Genomic DNA, 24,672 nt, shown 5'->3' on the forward strand with positions numbered 1-24,672 from the left:
ATGAGGGCAATGAATGTACAAATGTGCTTTACACAATTGATGTATGTATGGATTGTGATGAGTTGTATGAGCCCCTAATAAAATGATTAAAAAAGAAAGAAAGAAAGAAAGAGACAGAGAAAAAATACAAGTGGTTAAGAGCTCTGGTTGGGAGTGAGACAGACCTACCATAGTTCTTTTGCCTACCCAATGTGTGGCCATGGGAAAGTAACATGACCCTAGTTCAAACCTCATCTCAAAATGAGACTGATTATGCTTACCTCAGAGGTTTGTCACAAAGAAAACTATTGAACGATGTATGCAAAAAGCTTACCATAGTGCCCAGCATTGAATAAATGATAGAATGCACTTGCATTTTGCTGCCTTGCCCATTACAGACAATACCCATAGCATAAACATCACAAAATCAGTGTAGTGAGAAATCTTAAGAGAGTGAAGTTACATTTTCGACATAAGAACACATCACAAGTAATTCCAAGAGAAGATAATAGGTTTTCTGCACCCCTACAGTCCTTAAAACAAAGTGAGGTGGGGGGGGGGCTGTAGGGGGGGTCTAGAAGACTCTGCTAGCAAAAATAGAGTGAATTTATCCAATTCTTTACTGCACTATTTAACCTCTGCTTTCTTAATCATATACACAGCAGGGGAAAGGATGTGCTAAAACAATTCATGTGTCACGAACAAAGCAGGCGCAGATTTTAGCTCAAAAATCACACTAGGAAAACCACCAGTTGGAAGTAAAGTAATAAGGCCAAATTTATTTTTTTAATTGAGTCTTGAGTTACAAGCAACCCTTTAATTACATTAATCAAACAGGCTTCCTCTCAGCAAATGATGGGGGAAATATATTGTTCTAACTTTAGCTAAACTTGCAAAAATTGTTGAACATTATTGGACATAAGAAAATAAATCCCACAACTCCTTTGTTTTAAAAATTCTCCAGCTTTTCAATGTAGTTCTAGGGAAAGACGGATAAACACTTATTTCTAGATATGACTTGCTCTGAGATACTATAAATCGCATTTAAAATTTTAAACATTTACATTTAAATAGATAAAACCTAAGTAACCCCCAAACTACATTTCATTATGTAGCTAATCGACTGAGTCAGAATTGACTCAAAGACAGTGAACTTGGTGTCTTGGTTTGAGGCTGTGTAACCAAGGAGTCCTGACGGCACAGGGAGTTAAGTATTATCTGCCAACCCCAAGTTATCTTGCTCATCTTTTGTCCTGGAATGTTTGTTTGTTTGTTTGTTTGTTTGTTAATCTCTCTATGCTTGTGTACAGATCATTTCTTCTGGCTGGCTGGCTGGGATTTGGGGCTCCCTATCTAACCTAATTGACTTGCTACCTCCTATCGAGCCATGAGTCAACCCACGCATCAACCCCCTTCGAGTGTGAACCTAGCCTTTTCCTCCCCAACCAGAATAGGTTGGTTGCCCTCCCTCTATATTTCAGTCACACCCTGCATGTACTTCTAAAAATTATTCCACTCTGCAAATGACTTATGTGTCATCTTTACCATGCCCACCCCTATACACTTGACTGTGGCCTCCTGGAAAGAAAGGTAAGGCCTGTATGCTGCCTCTCTCTGGATCCCCAGGGCCTAGGATGATGCTTGGCTTGTAGATGCATGTTTGGCTAGAATAGTGCAGACTCAGTAAAGGTACAAGGAAAATGAATGCATAAATGAGAGTTTTTAAAACAGAGTCTATTGCATTACGGGGGGGAAAAAGAAAACGCTTTAAGAGGGAGCTTAGATTTCTGCTGAAGTTTATAATATATACTGGACTTAGAAGGAGAAAAAACACATGTTAGAACCTAAATCAAGTGATTTGGGATAAGCCGTGAATTAAAAGTATAAAATCATTACAGGAACTGTAAGTTTTGTGAATTTGTCTATACGTTTGTTTGTCACTATCAGTCATACTTCATTACATATTCAGTAAAATGATTGATATTTTACAGTAATGGAGCTATGAGTGTGTTAAGCATTTTTTCCTTGCCAATCTTTAAAAAACGATCACCGTGTAATTTACATTGCATTCAAGCCACCAGGAAAGCGGCATCCTTTTCTTCATGGTCATCAAGCATACCAGCAAAAAGTTATTTGATCTCATATTTCATCATTGAAATTTGTTTGAACAGACGATTTTCCCAGATAACTAAGAACAGTCTTGACTCATGATGAGACAGAACTATTCCGTTGGTAGACGCCACTCCTATGTTTGCACTGGCATATCTGCCGTCCTCCTCTAGGAGGCACTAAAGAGCCGGACCTGCTCTCATTGGAAGCGGGTGGCAGTGGGCCTGTTACTCGCCACCTCACAGCCACCATAGACTAGTCCAGAACCCTTCTTCAAAAGAAGAAAAACAAAGCCATAGGAGAATTTGTAAGAAGCTAGGATCGAATAAGACAAGTAATTCAATAAAACTAAAGCAAAATGCGACAACCAGCTGGGGAGGGAGGGCTGTAGCATGAGTTTGCATTTCTAAATGCTTGCCTGTGTTCCGCAGACCCATATTTTAAGGAGGATCAGCCATTTGCTACTTTTTTTTTCTTGGATTAAGGTCTAAGCCTTTGCAAGAGTAGCAGCATTTCAGTGCTATTCTTGTGTGTATATAGTCAGTAATGTTTGTCAAGGGCTTTGGGAGGAAAGGACTATATAAATGTCAGTAGTTATTAATATTTGGATTTTTTATATTTAGCTATCAAATATGTTTTCCATAATCCATGACCAGAGATCTATTTGTGCCCCTCCAACTATAAATATTTTAAGTAAAAATAACCATAGGCCAACAATTTTTTTTCCTCTTCTTTCTAATCAAGGCAATATTTATCAGAAACTAACAATTACACTCAACTTCTTCAAGAGCCAAGTTTATTTTGACTTGTTTTTATGCTCGAAGTGAGTTTTTCCTCTGACTCTGAGTAATTATTATAAAGAGTGGCTAGCTGACAAGTGGTCTCGTGCCCACATACTGTAGCCCGCCTTTCCTTTTTTATTCCTTTCTTTGTCTGATTGAGCCTCAGCTGGTTCATCCTTCAGTAAGACAGCGAAACAAGGGGTACGTTGCCTCATAGACGTGGTGTCAGAGTGGCACGATGGTTACAGCACTCAGCTGCTGAGCAGGACGTTGGAGGCTGGTCTGTTTCGGTGGTGACAATCTAGAGCCTTAGACCCCATGTGTGACAATTAACTACAGTGGGTGTGTCCCCGCAGAGAGATCTCTTAGTTCAATTGCAGTCATCTTCATATTATAATTGAGTGTACCTGGATTCGTATCTCTAGCCTTCTAACTCCACCTCCGAACTATTACCAAGAATCCTAACTGTAATATGCCTGACACATTCAATTAGACTGAAACCTAAACCTGACTGTGGAGGTGAAATGCTTCAACAAGTGGGCTGGTATCGTCTAAAATTTACTAGCTGAGACTCATAGAAAAAAACATTTTTCATGTTTTTTGTTCCATTTTTCAATTATTTTCTTAAATGATATTTCAACTCCATTTTCTTTGAAAGACCCCAAGTGTTATAGGAGCGATGAGACAGCTGAGTTACAATGGGTTCCCCGAGGTTCCCACTCAAATCCTAGTTTCATTTTTAAAAAATGAAATCCGTTAGAGGGTTGCTAATCCGATGTCCCATCAAAGATGCGTTTGTAAAAGATCATACAAATTCCCATGTTTGGCATCGACTCATAAGAATAGCTGCATAAATAGTCTACAAAACCCAGGCCTGTTCTTTTTGTTTCAAGGGAGGACCATTTGCCTTTCATTTTTATAAGCACTGCATTTCTCTTTAGTTTTAATACTAAAAACAATAAATACATTAATGAAATACTGTTTACATAACAGGATCATCTTCTTAAAAATGCATTGAGACCCTGCTTTATAGGGCCCACTTTATGCTTTTTTGATGATTTAGAGGTGATGTGATGATTTGGTGTGATTCATTACCACTCAGTTCTGAATCTTAATAACACAATGACTCATTGTGATTTTTACATTTCTTAGAGGGCCAGCTTGCTTAAAAATCACGGCAGTTCTTATTACTGAGGTCGTCTAAACTACGGTTCCCAGAATGCTCATGAAAAGGACATGCTATGTGTTCTGAACAGCCTTCATCTATCATGACTGGTGCCAGATCCACAGATTGTGAATTCACTGTGTCCGCCTAGTGAATTAAAGCTTTGTTGTAGACCAGCTTGCTATGCAATTATTTCCAGTTCATATCCTATAAATCATCACTCTTTACATGACAATCAGCAGTTTCCATCTAGCATTCTAAGCATCCGTGTTTTGTCTTAATTGTGCTGCCGAATTCTGCACCTAGAACAGTGTGATATGACTGATGTTGCTAGCTTAGAAAATAAATGTCATTGTCACTAGAACCTACTTAAGAAGTATTCTATGTTCTCACTTTTTGTGTTGAGCTGGGTTTTTTATTATTTATGTCAAAATAATAGGAAATGAATTTAAATAGAAACACTTCTCATATCTTATCTCTGCAAACAAAAAACCCAAACAAAAAAAACCCACCATAATTTACAATAAATTAGCACAGCAGTTGTTAGTGCAGCTCAGCTTTATTTTGCAATTCTCACACCTAAACTCACAAGATGACACTTTTCCTGATAAGGTAATCTTTCTAAGGTAGTTCAGTAGGTGATTAAATCTGACAGATGCTAGTGAGATGGTGAAATTCATAGATTCAACAGCAAGGCGCTTTTAAAAAATCTTGTTAAAATAAGAAACTGTGTGATGGTCTACCAATAGGGGGAAAAGATCAATCTGATAAAAGAATACACCCATCATAATGTCATATTTATTTATGTGTCTGAAGCCAAAATAAAATTATTTTTACTAGTAAATAAATAACCCGATTATCATTTTTCAATTGCAAGGAAATTATATGTTTAGAATAAAGAATAAATATATGTTTAGAACAAAGAATTACTGTAATGATATAATCCCCCTGATAATTTCTTCATATTTCACATCAATTTTAAGCAGAATGAAAATAAAATGTTTCAATTATGAACAGACATCAATGACCTAGACTGTGTCTTTTCATAACATTTTGATAGTCTGTGTGTTCTCCAGACATGCCTCAAACACCAGCTCCTTCCGAGGTAAAGCCTTCCGCTTCTCCTGGGGCAGTGATGCTAATCAGGTGGCTGATGTTTCCAACGATACTAGCAATCCAAAATATGTTAAGGCCTAATTGTAGATGGTATAATTAGATTAACCCAATTAATACTGTGCCTTCGTTTTGCAATGCATACTTATTACTTGAATGTTTTTTAGCCCCGGTGGTTTCTTATTGCTAGCCGAAGAATTTCCGAACAGTAGCTCATTGTCCTTGCTTTTGATTACTCAAATGATGTTAGCCTTGTGAGAATCAATTGATAATACAATCTGTGGAAGCACTTATATTGCAGCATGAGCTGTTTTCTGATTTTCTTATCTGAACATCAGTTGCCTAATGTACAGAGTTCATTTACAAAGACCAGGAAGTTCCTTGAACCGAGTAAATTAACAAACTGTGCCCGACTCACTGACTTCATCAGCAGCCCCTCATACTAAAGTTAAGTTCACAGCCGTGTGAAAACCAGAGCCACCCTTCCAGAGTTGTAGCGCCCCAAATCATTGCTCACTAGGCAACACACCTGGTACAGCAGCTCCCCATGGCTGTCCTCCCCTCCAGGACAGCTATCAAAGCCACACTCATCCTCAATATTCCAGTCTTGTAGCCACAACCTATTCATTTTGTACGACTCTGTCGAGCACAGACACCCTTTGAAAGCGTCTAGCCATTAGCTGGAAGGAGCATTTAAAGTCAAGTACAAGGACTGGATACCCAGATAATGAACATTGTATTGGGAGTATGGAGTGGAAGAAATGGGAAAAACGGGGGTTTTGGCACTAAAAAGTATTAAATAAAGAGAGGTACATGGGACCACAGTGATTGCTCACATTTATTGATTTATTAAATAAATGTATTACTCTCCTACTTTTTATAGGCACTCATCAAATGAGTGATGGTCAGAACAGTGAATGTGTTTGGTTTGCTAATCACAAGGTTACCAGTAAGGGTAAAGGGCCAAGTCTCCCCAGAGGCACCTCTGCAGAAGGCCTGGAACCCCAAACCAACTGTTGAACACCCTGAGTGTATTGCTGCTCTTTTAGTACCTGCGGGTGTTGTTGCGATGGGGTCAACTCATTGCCACTGGTATCAATAAACTGGGGAACAACACAGATGAGGTCCCTGCCCTCAGAGAGCATCTACTGAAGTATTGTTGTAGATACAACTACATGGCATAGAATCTGAAACATAGACAACAAACAAGCCTTACCCTTTTTTAGCTCCGATTTAATCCTAATAAAAGCCTATGTTCTCCCCCATCTTCTGGATGAGGAAACAGGGGCTCTAGCTGCTGGACCCTGGGGATTATACATCTTTAGAGTGGTGGAGCAATGCCCTTTACTTGTGAACATTTCAGTGTTTCAATATTGCTGTTTACCTAGCTTTATTTTGCACTAGGAGTTTAAAAATAATAATTGTGCTAGGAGTTTTAAAATAGTAATTGTGGGCATTCTCTGTCTCCTATTGAAAAAAAAGAATGATTCAAACCCATGAAAGAATGGGCTGGGCTAGAAACAGCACGACAGGACCTCTAGGACAGTTATGGAGAGAAAGTCTCCCTTGTTAGTGGCATCCTAGTGTGACTGGGTCTCGCCTAGAGGAGTAACTGGGCACAGCACTACAATTCTTTTTATTGAGTGGATGGAACCAATCAGAAATAATAGTCACAGGATGGTCAATAAAACTGCTGCACAACAGAATTAATATCTTATTCACCCAGGTTTGACTTTTAAAATTATATCAGCCATGAAAATTATTCCAGTGTCTTCCGTCGTGAGTAATCGTGCTATATTTAATTTTAATCATTAAACTGTAAAAATAATAAAAGCCACCAAAATAGTCTGTAGTCAATTTTCTGATAAAGTAAATTTGTTTCTCCCGACTATTTGTGATTTAAATGGCCTCCAGAAAGTTTTTTTTGGAACTCGGTGTTAATTAAAAATATGGAAATGGATTTAAAGCACATTACAGCACACAGGAGGAGAATAATCACGAGAGGTTTGTTCACCAGTCATGCCGATTTCTCATTGTGTTTCTTAACCGTTTAGGTTATTGGTTGTTTCCTGTATGCCTGTTCCCAGCGAAAACTGTGATTTCAATGAAAACAGTAATTACAATTACAACAAATAGGACAAATTGCTATTTGAGCAGGAACATGCCATTTTAGTCACCAAACCAAACCGACGCTCCTATACTTTCCTATTTAATAACAAATGAAGTAAGCATGCTGCTAAATTTCCTTATAAAGTCAATGCCTTTTATATCTTGCCATTTTTAATAAGTAAATAAATCCTCACTCATCCATGCCTTATTTGTGTGGACGTGTGTGGAGCATAGCACTGTGAGGAGCCAGTGGCTACATTCTCTTCAGGAAATTAGGTTTTCAATTGTATATGCTCTCAAGACTATAGGAATGTACTTCTCAGGTCCCTTGTGTGAGTCATTTCACTCTTCAGCACCTCTGTGGCCCCCTCTACACATCAGAGGTAAGCATTTGGAGGAGGAACTAGTAAGAGTCCGTGGGGTTCCTTTTGCCCCTAAGAATGAGGTGCCTGAGCTTTAGAGTCAAAAAGATCAGAATTCAAGTTGCGACTGAATTCCCTGTTGTCTAGTGACCGGATGTTGACCCACTGACTCAATCTCTCTGAGCTTTAGATTGCTCATCTCTAAAATGGGGTCAAAGAAACATCACTTGACAGCAGAGGGTGAATTAAAAGACACTTGCAATGTGGTTTCTAATTAGCCCATGCTAAGCATAGAGTGAATTCTCATGCAAAGAGGGCTGCTCTTTTCCCATCACGCCATCATCACCTTCAGCAGCAGCTGTTTTCCTGTAGGGTGATCAGTGCCGCCCTCCGCCTTTTCCACCCTCACCACTGTGGACCCCCTTCATTTTCACCTCCAGGAACGCAATAGGAGCCGGGGTCCCTGGGGGTCAACGCAGCAGCTCCCTTGGCACTTTCCTGGGGTGGCCTCCATCAGGACTAGATGGAAGCAGTGGTATCTCTGGGGAACTCTGGAGATATTTAAAGTGCAAAGTGTCCATAAAACAACAATCTGTCAGTTAAAAAAAACCCAAGTCAGTGAGAAGCTGTTTGTTTGACGTTGTGGGAATCAAACAAATGCTCACTAGAACGGGCATCCTCAAACTACAGCCCATGGGCCACATTTATCCGGCCCGCTGGGTGTTTTTGCCCCATTTTGGTTTTTTTGCCTCAAAATAAGATGTGCGGTGTGCATAGGAATTTGTTCAGAGTTTTTTTTAAAAGCTATAGTCTGGCCCTCCAACTGGTCTGAGGGACAGCCAACTGGCCCCCTGTTTTAAAAGTTTGAGGACCCCTGCTCTAGAATTTTGTGGTAACTGAGAATGCAGGTATTACACTAATGCAACAATAGCGTTATTAGATTTGGTTTTCCAAGTGCTATCAGCTTTGAGACAAACTTTTTAAACTTAATTTTTGCTGCTCAAATAAACTGGCCAGGGCCTGGGCATTTGTAAATGAATAGGTACCCTAATGCAAGGGAGGGGAACTTTTTTTCTGCCAAGAACCTTTGGGTATTCATAAAATCATCCCTGGGACATTCAAAATTATTTATCAACGTTAAATTTAGCCGGTTACAACTGGTCAGACATTTAAGTAACCCACCATTCATGTGATGGCTAAAACGGCTTCTCTTGGGCGAGGCGTGTGAGGCTTGCTAGGACCGATCATTTCCCAGGCCTTACATGGCCAGAAGGCTGGAATGTAATTCCCCTGTAATGGAATCCTCAACATCTACTATACCAAACCTGAGCCAGGCACCCTCAGAACAATTAAGACAGGGTTCCCCCCCTTAGGTGGCTTCAACAAAATATCAGAAAAAACACTAATAAAGGGTTGTAATTCAAGATAGAAATGTGACAAGGACCAAACAAGAGAAGCAAGCAAATACTCTGAGAAAATAAGTGAGATCAAGAAAAACTTTAGAGAAGATGTGGCCCAATGGACCAGCTGAGTCCACGTGGACTGTTGATGGGTAGATAATGAGGGAGAAGAGTACTCTCAACAGAAGGATATATAGATGTATATGACTATATATAGTCAGTCACAGAGAGAGAGAAACTTTCTACTCCAGAAGTCTTGCGTGTGTGTGTGTGTGTGTGTGTGTGTGTGTGTGTGTGTGTGTGTTTTAAACCCAAATGCACTGCCATCGAGGCGATGCGTACTCAAAGCGATCCTCCTGTAGGCTTCAGAAACTGTAACTTTTTATAGGAGTAGAAAGCTCTGTCTTTCTCGTCCGGAGAGGCTGGTGGTTTCAAACTGTCGACCATTTAGATCACAGCACAACACACAGCCACTACGCCACCAGGATGTGTGTGTGTGTGTGTGTGTGTGTGTGTACCACCAGCTATATGTATATGGCAGCTGTTATATATTGGTACATTGGGCTGCTAACTGCAAGGTCAGCAGTTTGAAATCAGCAACTGCTCTGAAGGAGAAAGGTGAGACTTTCCATTTTAATAAAGAGGTACAGTCTCAGAAACCCATAGGGGCAATTCTACCCTATATTGCAGATTCGTTATAAATCAGAATCAACTTCATGGCAATGAATTTGGTTTGGGTGTTGGTATAAAGATTGAGTAAGCACCTCTCTGTTCTACATTGAGAAAGCGTGAGGGACTGCGGCTGGGGTTTGATTTCTGTGAAAACACCTTGGAGTTGAATGGGTTGGGTACTGTCATGAAAAGCAGGGCGCAATTATGGCCGACACTATGAAAGTGTCTCCAAAGAACGTTCCTGCTGATTTAACGTAAGAAACTGTGAACAATGGAAGACAACTTCAAGGTTTTGAGCCTGATAACTGAGAAGTTGGTGTGTCACCGAGAAAGAAAGACAATAGAGAAGGAGTAGGTTTGGCCCCGGGGGAATTAAGTAGAATAATTAGACAGGCTGCAGCTTGTCTTAGATTCCAGTAAGCACCGAGCATGTAATCCAAATATTCTTCTACATCATGGCAGGAAAATACTTAATCTGGGGATCTGCACAGACCAGTGCCTCTGAATCTTGTATAAGTAGAGAGAAAGCCACTTGAGACTTAGGATCATAGCACAGAACATCTGCAACTTGACTAAAGATGACCTAGTCCAACCTCCTAATTTTACAAATGAAGAAACCATATCTTGGACATCCATTCTACTGAGAGGCAGAGCCAATCCAGGGCTCTGACTGCACAATAAAGGGAAATGTCCCAATTCCTAGAACATTTGAATCTGGAATAAAGATACTACCTAACTTCTTCAGAGCTACAGTTGTTTCGGTTGGCTTGTTTTTAACTAAACTGTCCTGATTTACAGATTGTAGGTGAAAGGTCTGTCTTGAGAACGAAACAAGCATGATGGATACACTGTAGGTGAAAGGTCTCTTTTTGAGAATTGTCCACACAAGCAATTTTGTAGCTCATTTCCAAGAATTCAGATTCCATGTAAAAGCCCAGGAACTCTCGAACACCTAGTTATTCCTTAGAAGGTAAAAGAAAACTCCCTTTTAGCTAATGAAATAACGGCCGCCCCCACCACCCCACCACCCATGTATGGAATGAGAGCCTGCCCTGCAGGGGAGGAACGACTTGGGCGCTTCCTGAAACTCCAGTTTCTGATTACCAGGCAGGCACAAGAGACTAATTGCTAACAGTTTCTTTCAAAGCAACAAGAAAAACAATTCTGCCCTCCTCACCAAAGAAAAGTGCCTGATACAGTTTTTAAAAATCTTTATTGAATATTTTTTAAAGCAGGGGTGGGGGAGGTTCAAGGGAGCTGAGCAGAAGAGAAATATTTATAACTGTGACAATGTTTCCTAGTCATAATTTATGAGCCAACGGGAGAAAAAGGAAGTACACAGACTATGAATAAAATATCCCAAATATAAACACTGCCATTTTGCAAATTTTCTTTAGTTAAAAATGTAGGGTGAGGTTGACTAAAGTAAATGACTACATTTTCGTGGTCTCTTACTTCCTTGATGTTAAGGGTTACCAACTGATTTACAACTTCCTGTGTTGTTTTTTAAATCTATATTTGTCAGCACATTTTTAATGTCAGATTACTTAAAATAGACATCTCAGGTCTAAGAGGTCAGGAATAACAATATTACGTTGACGTCTTTAAAGATTTCATAGCATATTACAGACACTCAAACTTGGCCCGTAAAGCTCTTGGTTTTTAAATGAAATCAATTCTAATATGGTTCTAAGAAGTAGTTTTGTTTTTTTGTGTATGTTCTTTTTTCTTTCCAACAGATGATTTCAGCACTGAAATGCGACTCAATCAGTATGCTTTGAAGTTAAGTAAATTATATATATAGCTTTATCCAAATGGCTTCAGCCTCCTCTTATTCAGGTAGTTTAAACTGTCAAAATAACAGGAAGTCTATGTAAAAAAAGAAAAAAGGGCAGAAAGAAAGATTAGCGCCAAGGACCTCAGGTTCTTCCATTATAGTTTCTATTCTAAACATTATGATTTATTATCTCATATGATTTCAGCAAATGACGGGTACTTACTCAAAAATAGTATCCTCAAATCTGAAGGCCAGGAAATGGTTTCATCTTTGTATAATCTATCGTAAAATGTAATATATGTAGAATCAAGTTTTTATTTGGTACATTTCAAAACAGTATTCCACAAAAGAATTACATACCTCATCTTCATTATTTTAACTAGCATATACTTGTGTTTAATTTAAAATTCTTTAAAAAGAGAGAATTTCGAGTATCTCCTCAATTTTAAATATTAAAATCCTGAAATGTATGTAGAACTTCTGAGATGAGCCCAAACACCATTAACCCGTGACTAGAGCTCTTTGAAATATGTTATATTTAGTTCAACGGAAGTCTTTTAGAACATAACCCTGTAAACCACACAAATGCATTCTGAGTCGCTCCGAGGTAACAGTTTTGACAAGCATTGAGCGTGTATTTTCTAAAGAATTATGCTGGAGCTGTGCTTTCCTCCTCTCACCCTGAGGATGGTACAGGCGAGGTCAATTTAAGAATCCGAAGTAGTCATTTCTACAGCTTTGGCACGTCAGTTTTCATAAGAAGTTTATGGTTAAAGTTAGCCCAGACAAAATTTGTTTAAGGGGGTTTATTTAATCTTGGCAACCATAAGCCTCACATCACACTGAGGGAAAAAAAAACTATTAAGAGATTGATAAATTGGGGGAGGGGCAGATTTCCTAATCTGAGATGTAGGTGTAAACGCTTTTCTAAGTAGACCATGCCACGTAACTACCTAGCAATGACATGCTGTCTAGGTCTCAAAAGAGTATTTGTCTGGGTCCAAAGAACTCTTCGAGTAAGGTGGCTGTTCCCATTCTCCAGTGCTACCATCAGAGAAATACCACAAGCGGTTGGCTGGAACCAACATAATTTATTTTCTCGCAATTGAGGAAGACAGAAGTACAAATTCAGGCCACCAGCTACAGCACAAGACGTCTCTCTGTTACACGCTGTGGGGAAAGGCCTTTCAGCATCTGTAGACTGTCGCTTGGAGAGCTCCCTGTGTCTTGGTGCCCCATCCTCACTTGGGTCTAGGAGATTCTCAGCACAGGGATCCTGGGAGGGTTCAAAGGAGGCATTCTGCACTTAGCTTTTCTTTCTTGAGTGTAGAGGGCTCCTTCATCTCTGCTCACTTCTCGTTCCTTTTAATTTTTGATAAAAGGTGACACAGGCCACACACACCCAGGGAAGCTTCCCTTACATCAGAGCAGCACTGTGACTTGGGTAAGGATGTTGCAACCCACCATTCTCCCCTTACAATCAACTGTCTGATCGCATCATGGGAGATGAAAACATCATTACGTAACTGCCAAATTATAGCGTTACATAACTGCCAAACCACTGAGAATCATGGCTAAATCAGGTACACCATTCAATCCATGGCAATGACATTGGACATCTGTTTCATATTTTAAAGGCTGTGACCATACAGGACAATGACAGGTCCTCATTAACAAATTATTTTGAGTTAATTGCAATACTTGGGCAATATTTACAACACAGAACAGTGTCCTCAAGAGATGTACTCCCGTCTATTCCAATGTTGGCATGATAAAGAGGATATTTTCAATAGTAGCAGTAATCATCATAAATAATGATGATAATAATAATAATAATCAATCTCAGGGTTTAGTGATGACTCCACTTGGAATAACTCTCAGCATTCCCATTTATATTATCTAATTTGTGTTTGTAATATATGATGAAGTAACCAGGTAGTAATTATCATTATCCTCCTTTTACAAATACCTAAACTGAGGTCTAGGAATTTTCTTAGCATGACACAATTAGGAACAGAGCCAAGACTAGAGCCCATAATTCAGTTCCATCCTCTTGATGATTGCCATCTTTAGGAACTATCTGGGTATCCAAGGAACTGTTTTAGCTCTCAGGAAATATTTTGCACCACGGCCAAATCAAAACATTTTTCCTTTCTTTTCTGTTAAATCGCACCACTTTATGAGAAGGCGCTGTCTTTAGGATTCATTAGAGAAGATTTCATTGTCTGAGGTCATTAAAAAGACGGACTCAGATTGCTTTTCAAATTGTGCTATTGGCAAAAGTATACTTCAAAATACTAAAGTGTCTCAAATACTCTGGAATCAGTTTCTTTAATTATCTACCTTTTCTCTTTTTCTTCAAATTTTCCATCCCAAGTTAAACAAGATAGAATCAAGATATATAAATAAAAATGGACACAAGGTGCTAACGGGAGTGTCCTAGCCAGATTGCAAATTGGTGTCCTCGAGCATGCCAACTTCAATTCCTCCTTGCAGCTTCAGCTAGAATGAGTAGCCCTCATTTCCGGGCCTAACGTGTTGTGCTGTGTGACCATTCAATGTTTAGGTGATTAGCATGTGTGGATTTGACGGTCTCTAAGCTCTATTAAGTTATAAATGCTCAAACTACCAGTAGGCTGTGAATAAAAATAGAAGTTGCTATTAGATGTCTATTCATACCCTGCAGAAGCCTGGCAACATTTTGAACCTTTTCAAAATGTAAATACTGCAGATTAAGCATAGAAAAGAAAATTAATGTGCTGCATTTGCAAATTTATTTCCAAGTCAAAAAATGTGAAGGAGGAGGAGGTTTCTTGTAACAAAATTGATATTCTGCATTCACAACATGTATTAAGAAGTTTGCAATGGTTCCATGAAAGAAAAAAAAATACGTTAAAAGTAGATTAGTTGAAGGTTCTCTGATAAGCTTAGGTTTTAAATTTCCTCTTTTCATTTCAAAATTTATGACCGCACGATGACATGAGCAGGGTCTACTGCATCTTGCAGGTGGGATTCATATGTTGCGACTTCATGTGCAGTGTATTGTGGGCACAGGGTTGCATTTTTTGTTAAAAATTTTCCAGAACCCGCAAGTACTTCTAAATTAGACTTGCAAATGGATAATGCCATTTCTTTTTTTCCCAAGGGGGAAAAGAAGTTAAAACATTACAGGAATTTCCATGCCTTTTCTCCTCAGTAAAAACTGGAGAAAGTTTGCAATTAAGCTTGTCTTTTTGAAACTTTTACATTTTTTAGAACGTTCTGGTTTACATATGAAGTCATCAAGCTGACAAATCCAAACAAATGTCTTTTTAAAGCAAACCAGCTTTTTGTCTGTGGGCCTGGAGCTCAAAAAAGGTTGAACAGATTTCTCTTTCTTTCTGCCCTTCACGAGAGAGGAGTGTTAGAGTCTCAATGACATTTTTAATATTTTCAATAATTAAATAAGTGAATTTGATAGTATAATATTTGTCATCTATTGATGGAATTCAATGGTACAAAAACTACCCACAAATGTGGGTAAATTCTTTCTCCAACGATGCATTTCTAAAGAAAAAACACTGACACTATAGCTCTGAGTTAATCAAATTGATCATGTTAATCTACTGAGTAAAAAGTCACAATAGGAAATGATATGATTTCCAGATAAAATCTCAAGTGTGGCCAGTAAGGGAAGAGATTCTAATTCCTTTAAACATGTTTTTAGACCCAAACTGGCCTTGTCCTTAATCAAGAAGAGCTCAAAATCCCCATCATATATTTCCATGGTAGATGGCCATTTCACATTGAGTATGTAATTTCTTAAAAGATTTCTAGTGAGTTCATTTGGCTTATAAGTAAGAGCTCAAATTCTTTAAATCTACATAATGTTCAGCAATGAAATTTTGTACTTATGAGTATTAAATTATGCCAAAAAGCCATTTACTTGATATTCTTTAAATACCGCAGCCCAATTCAACTAAAGCTCTGATTGTAAACCATCTTAAATAACACTAATGCAATGTGTGCATAATGAATAATATAAGTAACTTAATTTTCATGTAACAGATAACATCTGGAGGAAATGTATATTGGCAAATTATGCAAAACTAATTTTCTGGCGACCACATCTGTAGATGTTATTTATTGTATGTTCACTTAACAGTCAATTATTCTGTTTAGAAATCTATTCTCTTCTTTATTATAGCTTTTAATGTACTCACCTTGGTTCAAACGGTCTGCTCATTATCAGAAAAAATATAAATGGCATTCACATGGAACAACATGATTGTTTTTATTATGTCCATTTGTATGTGCAAGCATTCAAAAATGGCAAGAGAAACACATTTATTGCTGTACATTTAAAATAATATTTAGGGGGTATTTGAAAGTCAAGCAAAACCAATCATTTGGCCAAATGGATGTATGTGTATAATCAGAAACTCCTGATTTTTAATCTCCGCATTATGCCTCAGGCAAGTCACTTCAAGCCTTTCCCTTTGTTTCCTGATCTGAAGATTCCGGGTGCTCCTCTCCGACAGAACAAGGGGGTTGCTGGAGGGCCAAATAGGAGTGGCTTTGGTTTTTTTTTTAATAAACATACTTGATCCCTTTTCTGTTTTTATTTTTCCAGATTTAAGAGGTAACATATTAGACTTTTGAGGAAAAAATATGAGACTATTAGAATTCTACAGGAATGTATAAAAATAGTTATAAAGCTAGCTTTATTTAATTTGCTTCAACTATTCATAGACTCGAGGAAATTATAATGTTCTTTCAGAAAATCTAACTTAATAAAGCTGACCATGTCTCTCTGTTTTAAATAGATTTTATTACAGAACCAATGATGTTGTAAAACATGAGGTTTTGTTAAAAAAAAAATACAAAGGCCTAATTGTATTTTTAAAAGAAAGTATTGCATCAGACGGTCTCATTTAAACATATTTGCTGGCTCTGTGCTCTTGCCACAATTATTGATTCCAATTTTTCTTGAACTTGTTTGTGTGTGTGTGTGTGTGTGTGTGTGTGTTTTCAAAGGCTACTTGAGGCTGGGAGGAATTACTTTGACACTTCTGGGTACTATGTTTATTTCAAATTATAGATTTGATAGTGTCTCTTCTTATCATTAATGAAAGTCTGTGTTCTCTTATCTAAAATTGGGGTACTTCTTTCTCTTACATTGTTTTAGTAACATTAGTAAATGTAATTCTCCATGGAAATAAGAAATCTAGCTATGGATTGGTTCAATAATACTATGCGAAACACCCTGAAGGAAAAGCAATTTCTACCCCTGCATTGTGTGTGTGTGTGTACAGATTAATTTAAATAAATGGCTAGATGACCTACACTTACAAAATTCAAGAAAAGGCGAGCCTTGCTGTCCCTGAAGCTCTCCGTCGGAGCTGCAGGATTTGGAAAGAAATGTGTACTTCACGTCACCTAAGACATGGTGATATGAAGGTGGGGAGTCCCAAGTTGTCAACCACCTGCTCAGTGTACACACACACACTCCACAGTGTAACAGTCGTGAAAATGGAACAGAGGACAATGAACTCCGATGAGCCTTATGAACAAATCCAGACCAGGGGGCCGCACTTGAAGGGGAGAGATAGGTAAGAGGGAAGAGTGAGAAATTTGAACACAAATATTGGCTTGCCTTTAAGTGTATGTATCATGAGATAAAGGAGGAGCCAATGGGTTCAATTGGTGCATGGCCTGGGTTACTAACCCAAAGGTGGAAGGTTTGAGTCTATCCAAGACCTTATTAGAAGAAAGGCCTGCTGCTCTTCTGCAAATTCAGCCATTGAAAGCTCTACGGACCACAGTTACACTTTAATGTGCCTCGGATCACGATGAGTGAATGTGATGGTTTCACGGAAGCCCCTCAAAATACAAGGGGGCTTCCAAAGTTCATGAGAAAATAATCCATTGTCTTTTCATTCTACTTTTACGTGGACTTTTTGCGGTCTCTTCATATGTATCCATTTGAATCGTCCATGAGTCTCGATAGTGAGTAATTATTCTCCATTTTGTGATCTGACTCGAGTATCTAATGTGTCATAAATCCTAAACTCCATGATGGTAATGAGGCTGGACAGGAGGCAGTGATTTAATGAGGCAGGAGACGAAACCTATGGGGCTAGGTATTTTCTTGAGTCAATCTCGTTTGAGTTATTTAAGACATTACGCAAGTGAGCAGGCAAGTGAGCAGAGATCGAAGGACCTCCAAGCAAAAGAGACGCGCTGAAAGCAGAGCGTGTGCCCTGGACCGAGTGTCTGCCCTGACTCCCTCCCAGTTTTGGAGACGAGTGATCTGCAGGAAGACAGGGAGGTCTCCCAGGACCACTGGGCCCGCAGATGTGGAAAAGAGACAGGGCCCTTGCCCCAGAAACCTCTAAGAGAACAAGTGCCCTGAATCGGGACCTGTAGCCACCTACACTGCGAGAGAGAGAGAACCCCATTTGCCAGAACCACCCCCTGGTGGCATTTCTGTTGTAACGGCACGAAATTAACTGAGACTGAACTTGACGGCTACTGGTTTCTCTTCTCCGAGGGAAGCGAGAACACAGAGGAGAAGATGGTAGAGGCTACTGCTCGCGGGACGCAGAGGCAATCTATTGGGAACTTCCCGTGGGAATAAGGAAAGACCAGCAGAAAGACCTATTTTTTGCCTGAAAAACACAGTTCTGGCAACAGGAGAAATGACAAAATTCTGCTTCACTGAAGAAAACCCTTCACCACCGGTGACCTTGGTTCTAAGGCCGCCGTGCTCCATAAACTCTCATCAGGTCCCTTCTCGCTCTCGTCATTTGAATCCTCATGCACACTCTGTAACTTTCTTTTTCTCACCCTGGTTTTGAATCTAGACTAATAACTAAATGCCTCATTGTCTGGCCTTTTCTCTGGATTCCCATATATAGATGATTTATTTTGCTATAATGTTTCAGAGAGCAATATATTAAGTTTAGCTCCTTTTCTGACCCTAGTCTTGTAAAAGAAAGAGCAATAGAGAGTGTGGGAGAATGAGCAAACAAGGTGGAACAGAGTACAAATCACTTTGTGGGAAGATGGAAATGTGTGTATACTCCACTCAGGAAAAGAAATAATGGCTCAGGAATGTGATCAGAGGAAAGAACAGTTCTGATAAGCTTTCCTAATATTTGATTTTGATTAGCACTGAGTCTTCTCGCAAGAGATGATGCCATCTAATAAAATTAAAATTAAATACTGAACAATATCACTAATTTCAAAGTATGGAAACAGTTTGCTGAAATCAGCATACCAGGTTTCACCTCCCAACTCTGTCAGAACGTGATCATTTGACCTTAAGCCAACCATTTTTAATTCCTTGGTTTCCAGATTTTTCCAGCCTATAAAATCAAACACTCTGTGCTTCTAAGTATTCATACCAAATAACAATCTTCAAACAATTAGTTAAATTTAGCAATATGAATTAAAAGGAAAATATACACCATTTTAATACGGTAATACGGTATTAATACGGTAATTAATATGGTTTTAATACGGTAATATCTTAGCTCCAGTATGTGCTCAAGCACATCTTAATAAAAGGTAAGAATAATTTTAAACGAGTTAATTTAACACGTATATTTACTTGCTATATTGTGGTGAAGTGAGAAATGAGTGTACAATGATTTCAGGTTCTTGGTAGTCCACCAGGGATGGTAATCATGGATAAATTATTAAATTATTATAATGTATGACCAGAGTTTAGTCTTCAAAAGTAGGTCTTAAACCACAGACTATAAAAGGAGACTAAAACACCGGAAGAGGCAAAATACTAATTGTAAGTTATGGAGGGCAGAAATCACCAGAGAATAAGAAGACAGGTGGCCTCAAGAATTCAGAAAGGGCATGGCAATTAAAAGCTAATAGAGAAAACTACAATATATTTATAAGGGAATTGAGTGGACATATGATCACTTATCAAAGGCTATGTCCCAATACATGTCTTTTCTTCCCTCCAGCAAGTGGTAGAGGTTGTAAAGCCCGCAGAGAGCCCTTTCCCCGGTCCTTTAGAAGAAGGAATCTCGTTTGATACTTACTCAACATTCATCATGCCTCCCCCAACATCAGTTACCGATACGAAGGTAGGCTTCTGTCTCGTCTCGGTTATCTTCTTTTCATTCACCTTACCTCCACCTTATATTCTCTGATCAGGGCACAGAGAAAGAATTAAATATGCTTCCAATTTTTTTATCTTTCTGATTTTTCCTATACAAATATAAATATTGGGTTAAGGATGGATCATCTGGGAGTGATTGGAAAGTTTTGATCACTTCCACTCCATCCTCCCCAGCCTCCACCATCCTTTCCCCAAAGGACCCAGCACCATGGCAACATGATTTGACCCCCCATGCCCTTCGTAAGTAACAAAAATGGAAAGAAAAAAAAAAAAACACCTCGAAAGCCTTACTGCTATGGAGTCAATAATGACCCATAGCTACCTCCTCAGGGTTTCTGAGACTGTAGCTTGACGGGAGTAGAAAGCCCAGTCTTTCTCTTGAGGAGCGGCTGATGGATTCAAACTGCCGGCCATGCAGATCGCAGTCCGTTGCTTGCAGGTTGGCATCAAATCAAATCTTCCTCCAGACTGCAATCATTTCTATTTGAGAAAATAAGCCCAATGTTAATGTGGGGTTAAATTTTAAAATCAGGGAATTCTCCAGAAATCACTTGAATTATTTGTTTTCCATATTCTAGGGGTTGGATCAAGAACAAGGCCCTGAGAAGAGCCAGTCAGAAACGGATGCCTCTGATATGGACCCTTTATCTGGTCTCACCATTGAAGACATAAAATCAGTGCTGGGCCAAGTCACGGAGGACGTTCTCATCAGCATTCAGGTACTCAGTACTGGTCGTGTGCGCTCTTATTGTATGACTCATTTGCCAACCGCAACCCTTCGTATCTGTAACACTGCATACACTCAACCCCCAAGAGCAAAGCTCACAATGGAGAAGTTTAATTTAACATCTCCGCCTCACTCTCGATGGACTCATCTGAGATGAATGAGATCACAACATTGATCTGCCAGCGGCATCTAGTGTCATCCATTTACCGAATCGTTCGGCATAGAAACTGAGAGATATAAATACACAGCACAGTTAAATGCCATGTCTTGTCACACAGTCCCCAGTGCTGCTTGTGCAGGAGGAATTTGAGTACATCTGTAAAATGTAAACATTGAGCCCCAAACCATTCTGAGCTCAGTTTTCTCACCAACTTTATAAAGAGACATTCACTTTTGAGCCCCTTCCAGAAGGTCTGCTCTTGTGTGCATACCACTAATTGCACAACAATTCACACCAGTGGCAACAAGAAAATGGTGGGACCGTAGCAGCTGCCAGCCATTTATCAGCCAACTGAGCTTTAAGCTTAATTTTTTTTTCATTTCCCCCCAAAAAAGGAAAAGAAGGAAATAATCAACTATACCTCAAGATGAGCTTTTGCAGGAATTCACCTCATTTCCGAAGCAACATGATTAAATAAGAGGCTTGCTTCTTCTGGGTGAATTTAGCATTTATTTTGGAAATTTACCATGAATCAGTTGGACAACATACTGCACATTTAAGATATTAATGCATCTCAGAGTGGGAAGGAGTTGTTATCTGAACATGAGACCTTATATAAAGAGCTCACTGTGCTAATAACTAATGTAGAAAGAGCAAGATATTCGCTTGGCTTAAGCATACCTTGTTACTTGTTAATCATCAAATGTTACTGCACTGTTTACATGAACATTTAATGATTTGGTGCCAACAGAATCAGCCAAAGTCCTCAGCTTAATAAGGGGTGTTTAGTGTTGACCAGAAATAGTGGAAGAACACGTTTTACACAAAGCTTTATTGTTAACAACCCAATGAGTATAATAACTGGTTACTGTGTGGAAGGGCAGAGTGCAGTTGAATTCAGCGGCGTTCAGAACATATCTCCTTTTTAGATTTGATAACATTTCATCTAAATATAGTTTATGTATAATCGTGGCCCTGGGCATCTTGCGATCCTGTGATTCTGAAGTTAGTACCAAGGAACTACTAGACAGTAATCGAATTGTTTGCAGGCCCCTCAAAATTGAAAACATCTTTAGCAAAGCCATGTTCCACGTAGTGAGCAGGATGTTTTTAACTATTTGTTGAATTTCTTTCTTTCTTTTCTTTTCTTCCCCCAGATATTAGATCCTGCAACATTTACATCACTACCCTGTAGCAGAAAGAGCAGGATTGGTGTGTGTGTGTGTGTGTGTGTGTGTGTGTGTTTTATAGGCCTAGTGGCTAGAAGCCATCCTTCTCAGGTCTAAAATATCATTAGCTGGCTCATCTAAATATAATTAGGCACAGGAAGAACTGGATCAGAAGCAGCCACTACTACCTCTCGTGAACAAATTGAACACCGTTTGAGGTGTAGAAGCCTCAATAACAAATTGAGGTATAGAAAAACTACGTCATGTGTCCAGAGTGTCGAGGGTCAGAAACAGATGAGAGACCCTGAATTAACACTGTGAACTGGGCTCTCGTCCTAATTCCCATGTTAGCCACAAAACCACACAGCCTCAATGTCACCAGACTCCTCTCGGGGTTTCATCCAGCCCGTGGTGTGGCACTTTCTCAGTGTTGACCTTGGGGCCTTGGTCAAATTCCAATTTGGGTCACTACTCTCTGCTTAACCAGATTCCTCCCCCTGTGTCAGATGGGTATGTTACTATCCACTTCTAAAACCTGCTATCTGGTGCTGTTGGCCCTGAACATGGCCACATCCTTTCCCAAAGGTCAGTGATCAGTGCTTCCCAAGGGGCTTCCCAAAAAGTTCATGGCAAATGAAATTAAAAGATAATGAAATTTGCCCACCAAATTTTTAAACCCTTTGTTATCAACTTTCTGAATAGAGCAAACTGCATTTCTTAGTGTAGCAGCATTTACCGAATTATTATTTAAAAGACACTGTAAATGTTTTCAAGGTTTTTCTTTTCTTCCTAAAAGTCATCGTTCTGAAAATTTTTAAAGGGAAAGGTAGTCAAGAATCCACATTTTAAGTTTAATTTTTCAGAGCTTATTTCTGTGGTTATAGGCATATTTCATTTTCTATATTTCAGAAGTTTCTGAGAATGTAATATGAATTCTTAAAAGTTTTAATGCACTAGTAAATCAATTTAGTTTCCCATTGCTTGCTATATAGCTTTAGAGATTTATTAAGAATGAAGTTATCTTGGCCCTGAGATGGTAATTAAAATTATACTGAGTAGAGCAAACATTTTAAATATACATAATTTAAGCATTTTAATTTTAAAGATACATTCAAAATGAAGTTCTTTTGGCCCTGATTTGTATAATAAAAATTGTACCTAATAGAGCAAATTTGAATATAGTTAAAGAATTACATTTTGGAGAAATATGAATGTTAACACTGAATTATTGCATTAAACGATAGCTCTGTCCCAACAACCCAGTCAAGCAATGTAAAAAGCCTACAGGGAAGTTTTCCATTTGCAGACCCTCAGTAATTTTAGGATAGCAGGGAAATTTCAGGTTAGAAAAATTGAGAATTCAAGGTAGTGCTCAAGGAGAGGTTCTTGAAACCAGGCTATGGGTTTTCCATTCATTCCTAAAGTAAACAGATGCAGCCCCAGACATCATGCTTGTGGGTAGCTCTTCTTTTCAGCAAGGGTTCTTGGGAATACGAGGAAGCATGGCAGACAAAGGCCAGCCAGTTCTTGACCGACACGGAGTACTTTGATCTGGACTCTGCTGGTTGTTCCTGAATGAAAGTACTGATTATCACAATCTAGAGATCTGAAAGATTAATTTCCTTTCTTGGTACGCCAAACACTCTATGAGGCATGCACCTTGCCTTCATGAAATTTCCCTCAAGACCCACACATGATTAGATGAATTCTACTTCAGTGAAACTCCTGAAATAATTCCAGGTTTGTGGGGTACCAGCCCCCACAATCGAACAGGTCCAAGGGGTGGTTGTATAATTGAGGGTAAAATTAAAGAGAAATCCGACAAGATAAGGCATGCGAAGGCCATGATCTCAGCAGTCAGGTCCATGCAGAGAGAGTGAATATATTTCCAATCATGGCTTATAAACATTTTGGGGGATGTGCAAGTCCCCCTAGTTAATTCATAACAGAAAGGAAGGAGTTGCACTATAGGCATACATGCAATAGGAGGGGGATGAGGTAGGGGTGTATAAGCCATAGGAAGGGGCAGGGCTAAGGGTACATATGTGACAAGATGGGCGGACTCTAAAGTCAAGATGGCATCCCAACCTTGACCCTCCTAGAGTTGGCTTGAGCTTGTCTTTGAGCTGTCCTTCAGGGGAATAATCCACTATCCCGGTCAGCAGGGAGTGGGCCCCACCTAGGGTGGGACAGACAATAGGGTCAGATTGCTCTAGATGGCTGATAACCCTCAGGGAGAAAACCTTTAAGCAGCTGACCTTCACGGGTATAGACATTGACAACGTGCTAGCAAGCTAGAAAAACTAAGAGGGAAGAAGACACTCAGCAGTGTTCAAGCTGAAATAACCGAAGGAAAAATTCACGCCTCAAGTTGACATATAGACAGATGCTAGAGGCAAACTATAGACCAATGCAGGAAAAATCAAGGAAAGGTAGAAGAAATACAGTGTCACTCTACCAAAAACAATTGGCCATCATTCAACCAATCCAAGAGGAAGGATATGATGAAGAGTCGATTGTGTTGAAGTGAGAAGCCCTAGAGCTGCATTGATGGCACTGACAAAAACCACAGCTGCAAGAGTTGTGGCTTAGCAATTGAGATTTTTCAACAAGCATGCAACACTGGAAGCTCTCCTTTGTCTAGGCCAAGAAATTTTGAAGACAGCTACCCAGCCAATCAAAAGGAAGATGTCCATATTTTTGCCCATTCCAAGCAAATATGATCAACAGAATGCATAAATTATCAAACCGTATATGAATATCACATGTAAATAAAATTTTGCTGGAGACAATACAAAAACTATTGCAGTCATACATGGACAGGGAACTGTCAGATATTCAAGCTGAATGGAAAATGGGATTTGACAAAATGGGTGCATAAGCAAATGTGGTGAAGAAAGCTGATGGTGACCAGCTATTAGAAGGTACAGCATCTGGGGTCTTAAAGGCCTGAAGTTAAACAAGCAGACATGTAGCAGGGAAGCAACAGAGCCCACAAGGAAGATGCACACCAGTCTGTGTGA

The 24,672-nt window shown here is 39.2% G+C and overlaps 1 protein-coding gene across 2 annotated transcripts in view; it reads left to right on the forward strand.

Annotated features, from left to right (window-relative positions):
• CABCOCO1 (ciliary associated calcium binding coiled-coil 1) overlaps positions 1–24,672 on the forward strand; it is a 171,544-nt gene that overhangs the window by 141,978 nt on the left and 4,894 nt on the right. The window contains exons 6-8 of one of the 2 annotated variants that reach the window (XM_045291489.1): positions 19,436–19,558; positions 20,172–20,312; positions 22,156–22,234. In XM_045291489.1, coding sequence (XP_045147424.1) covers positions 19,436–19,558; positions 20,172–20,312; positions 22,156–22,234 — 343 coding nt within the window. The remainder of the gene's footprint in view (positions 1–19,435; positions 19,559–20,171; positions 20,313–22,155; positions 22,235–24,672) is intronic. The other variant, XM_045291490.1, reaches the window with a different exon arrangement.

This window comes from Echinops telfairi, unplaced genomic scaffold (genome assembly GCF_000313985.2).
Source record: "Echinops telfairi isolate 266 unplaced genomic scaffold, ASM31398v2 ScPeMD7_70;HRSCAF=299, whole genome shotgun sequence".
Taxonomy (NCBI): domain Eukaryota; kingdom Metazoa; phylum Chordata; class Mammalia; order Afrosoricida; family Tenrecidae; genus Echinops; species Echinops telfairi.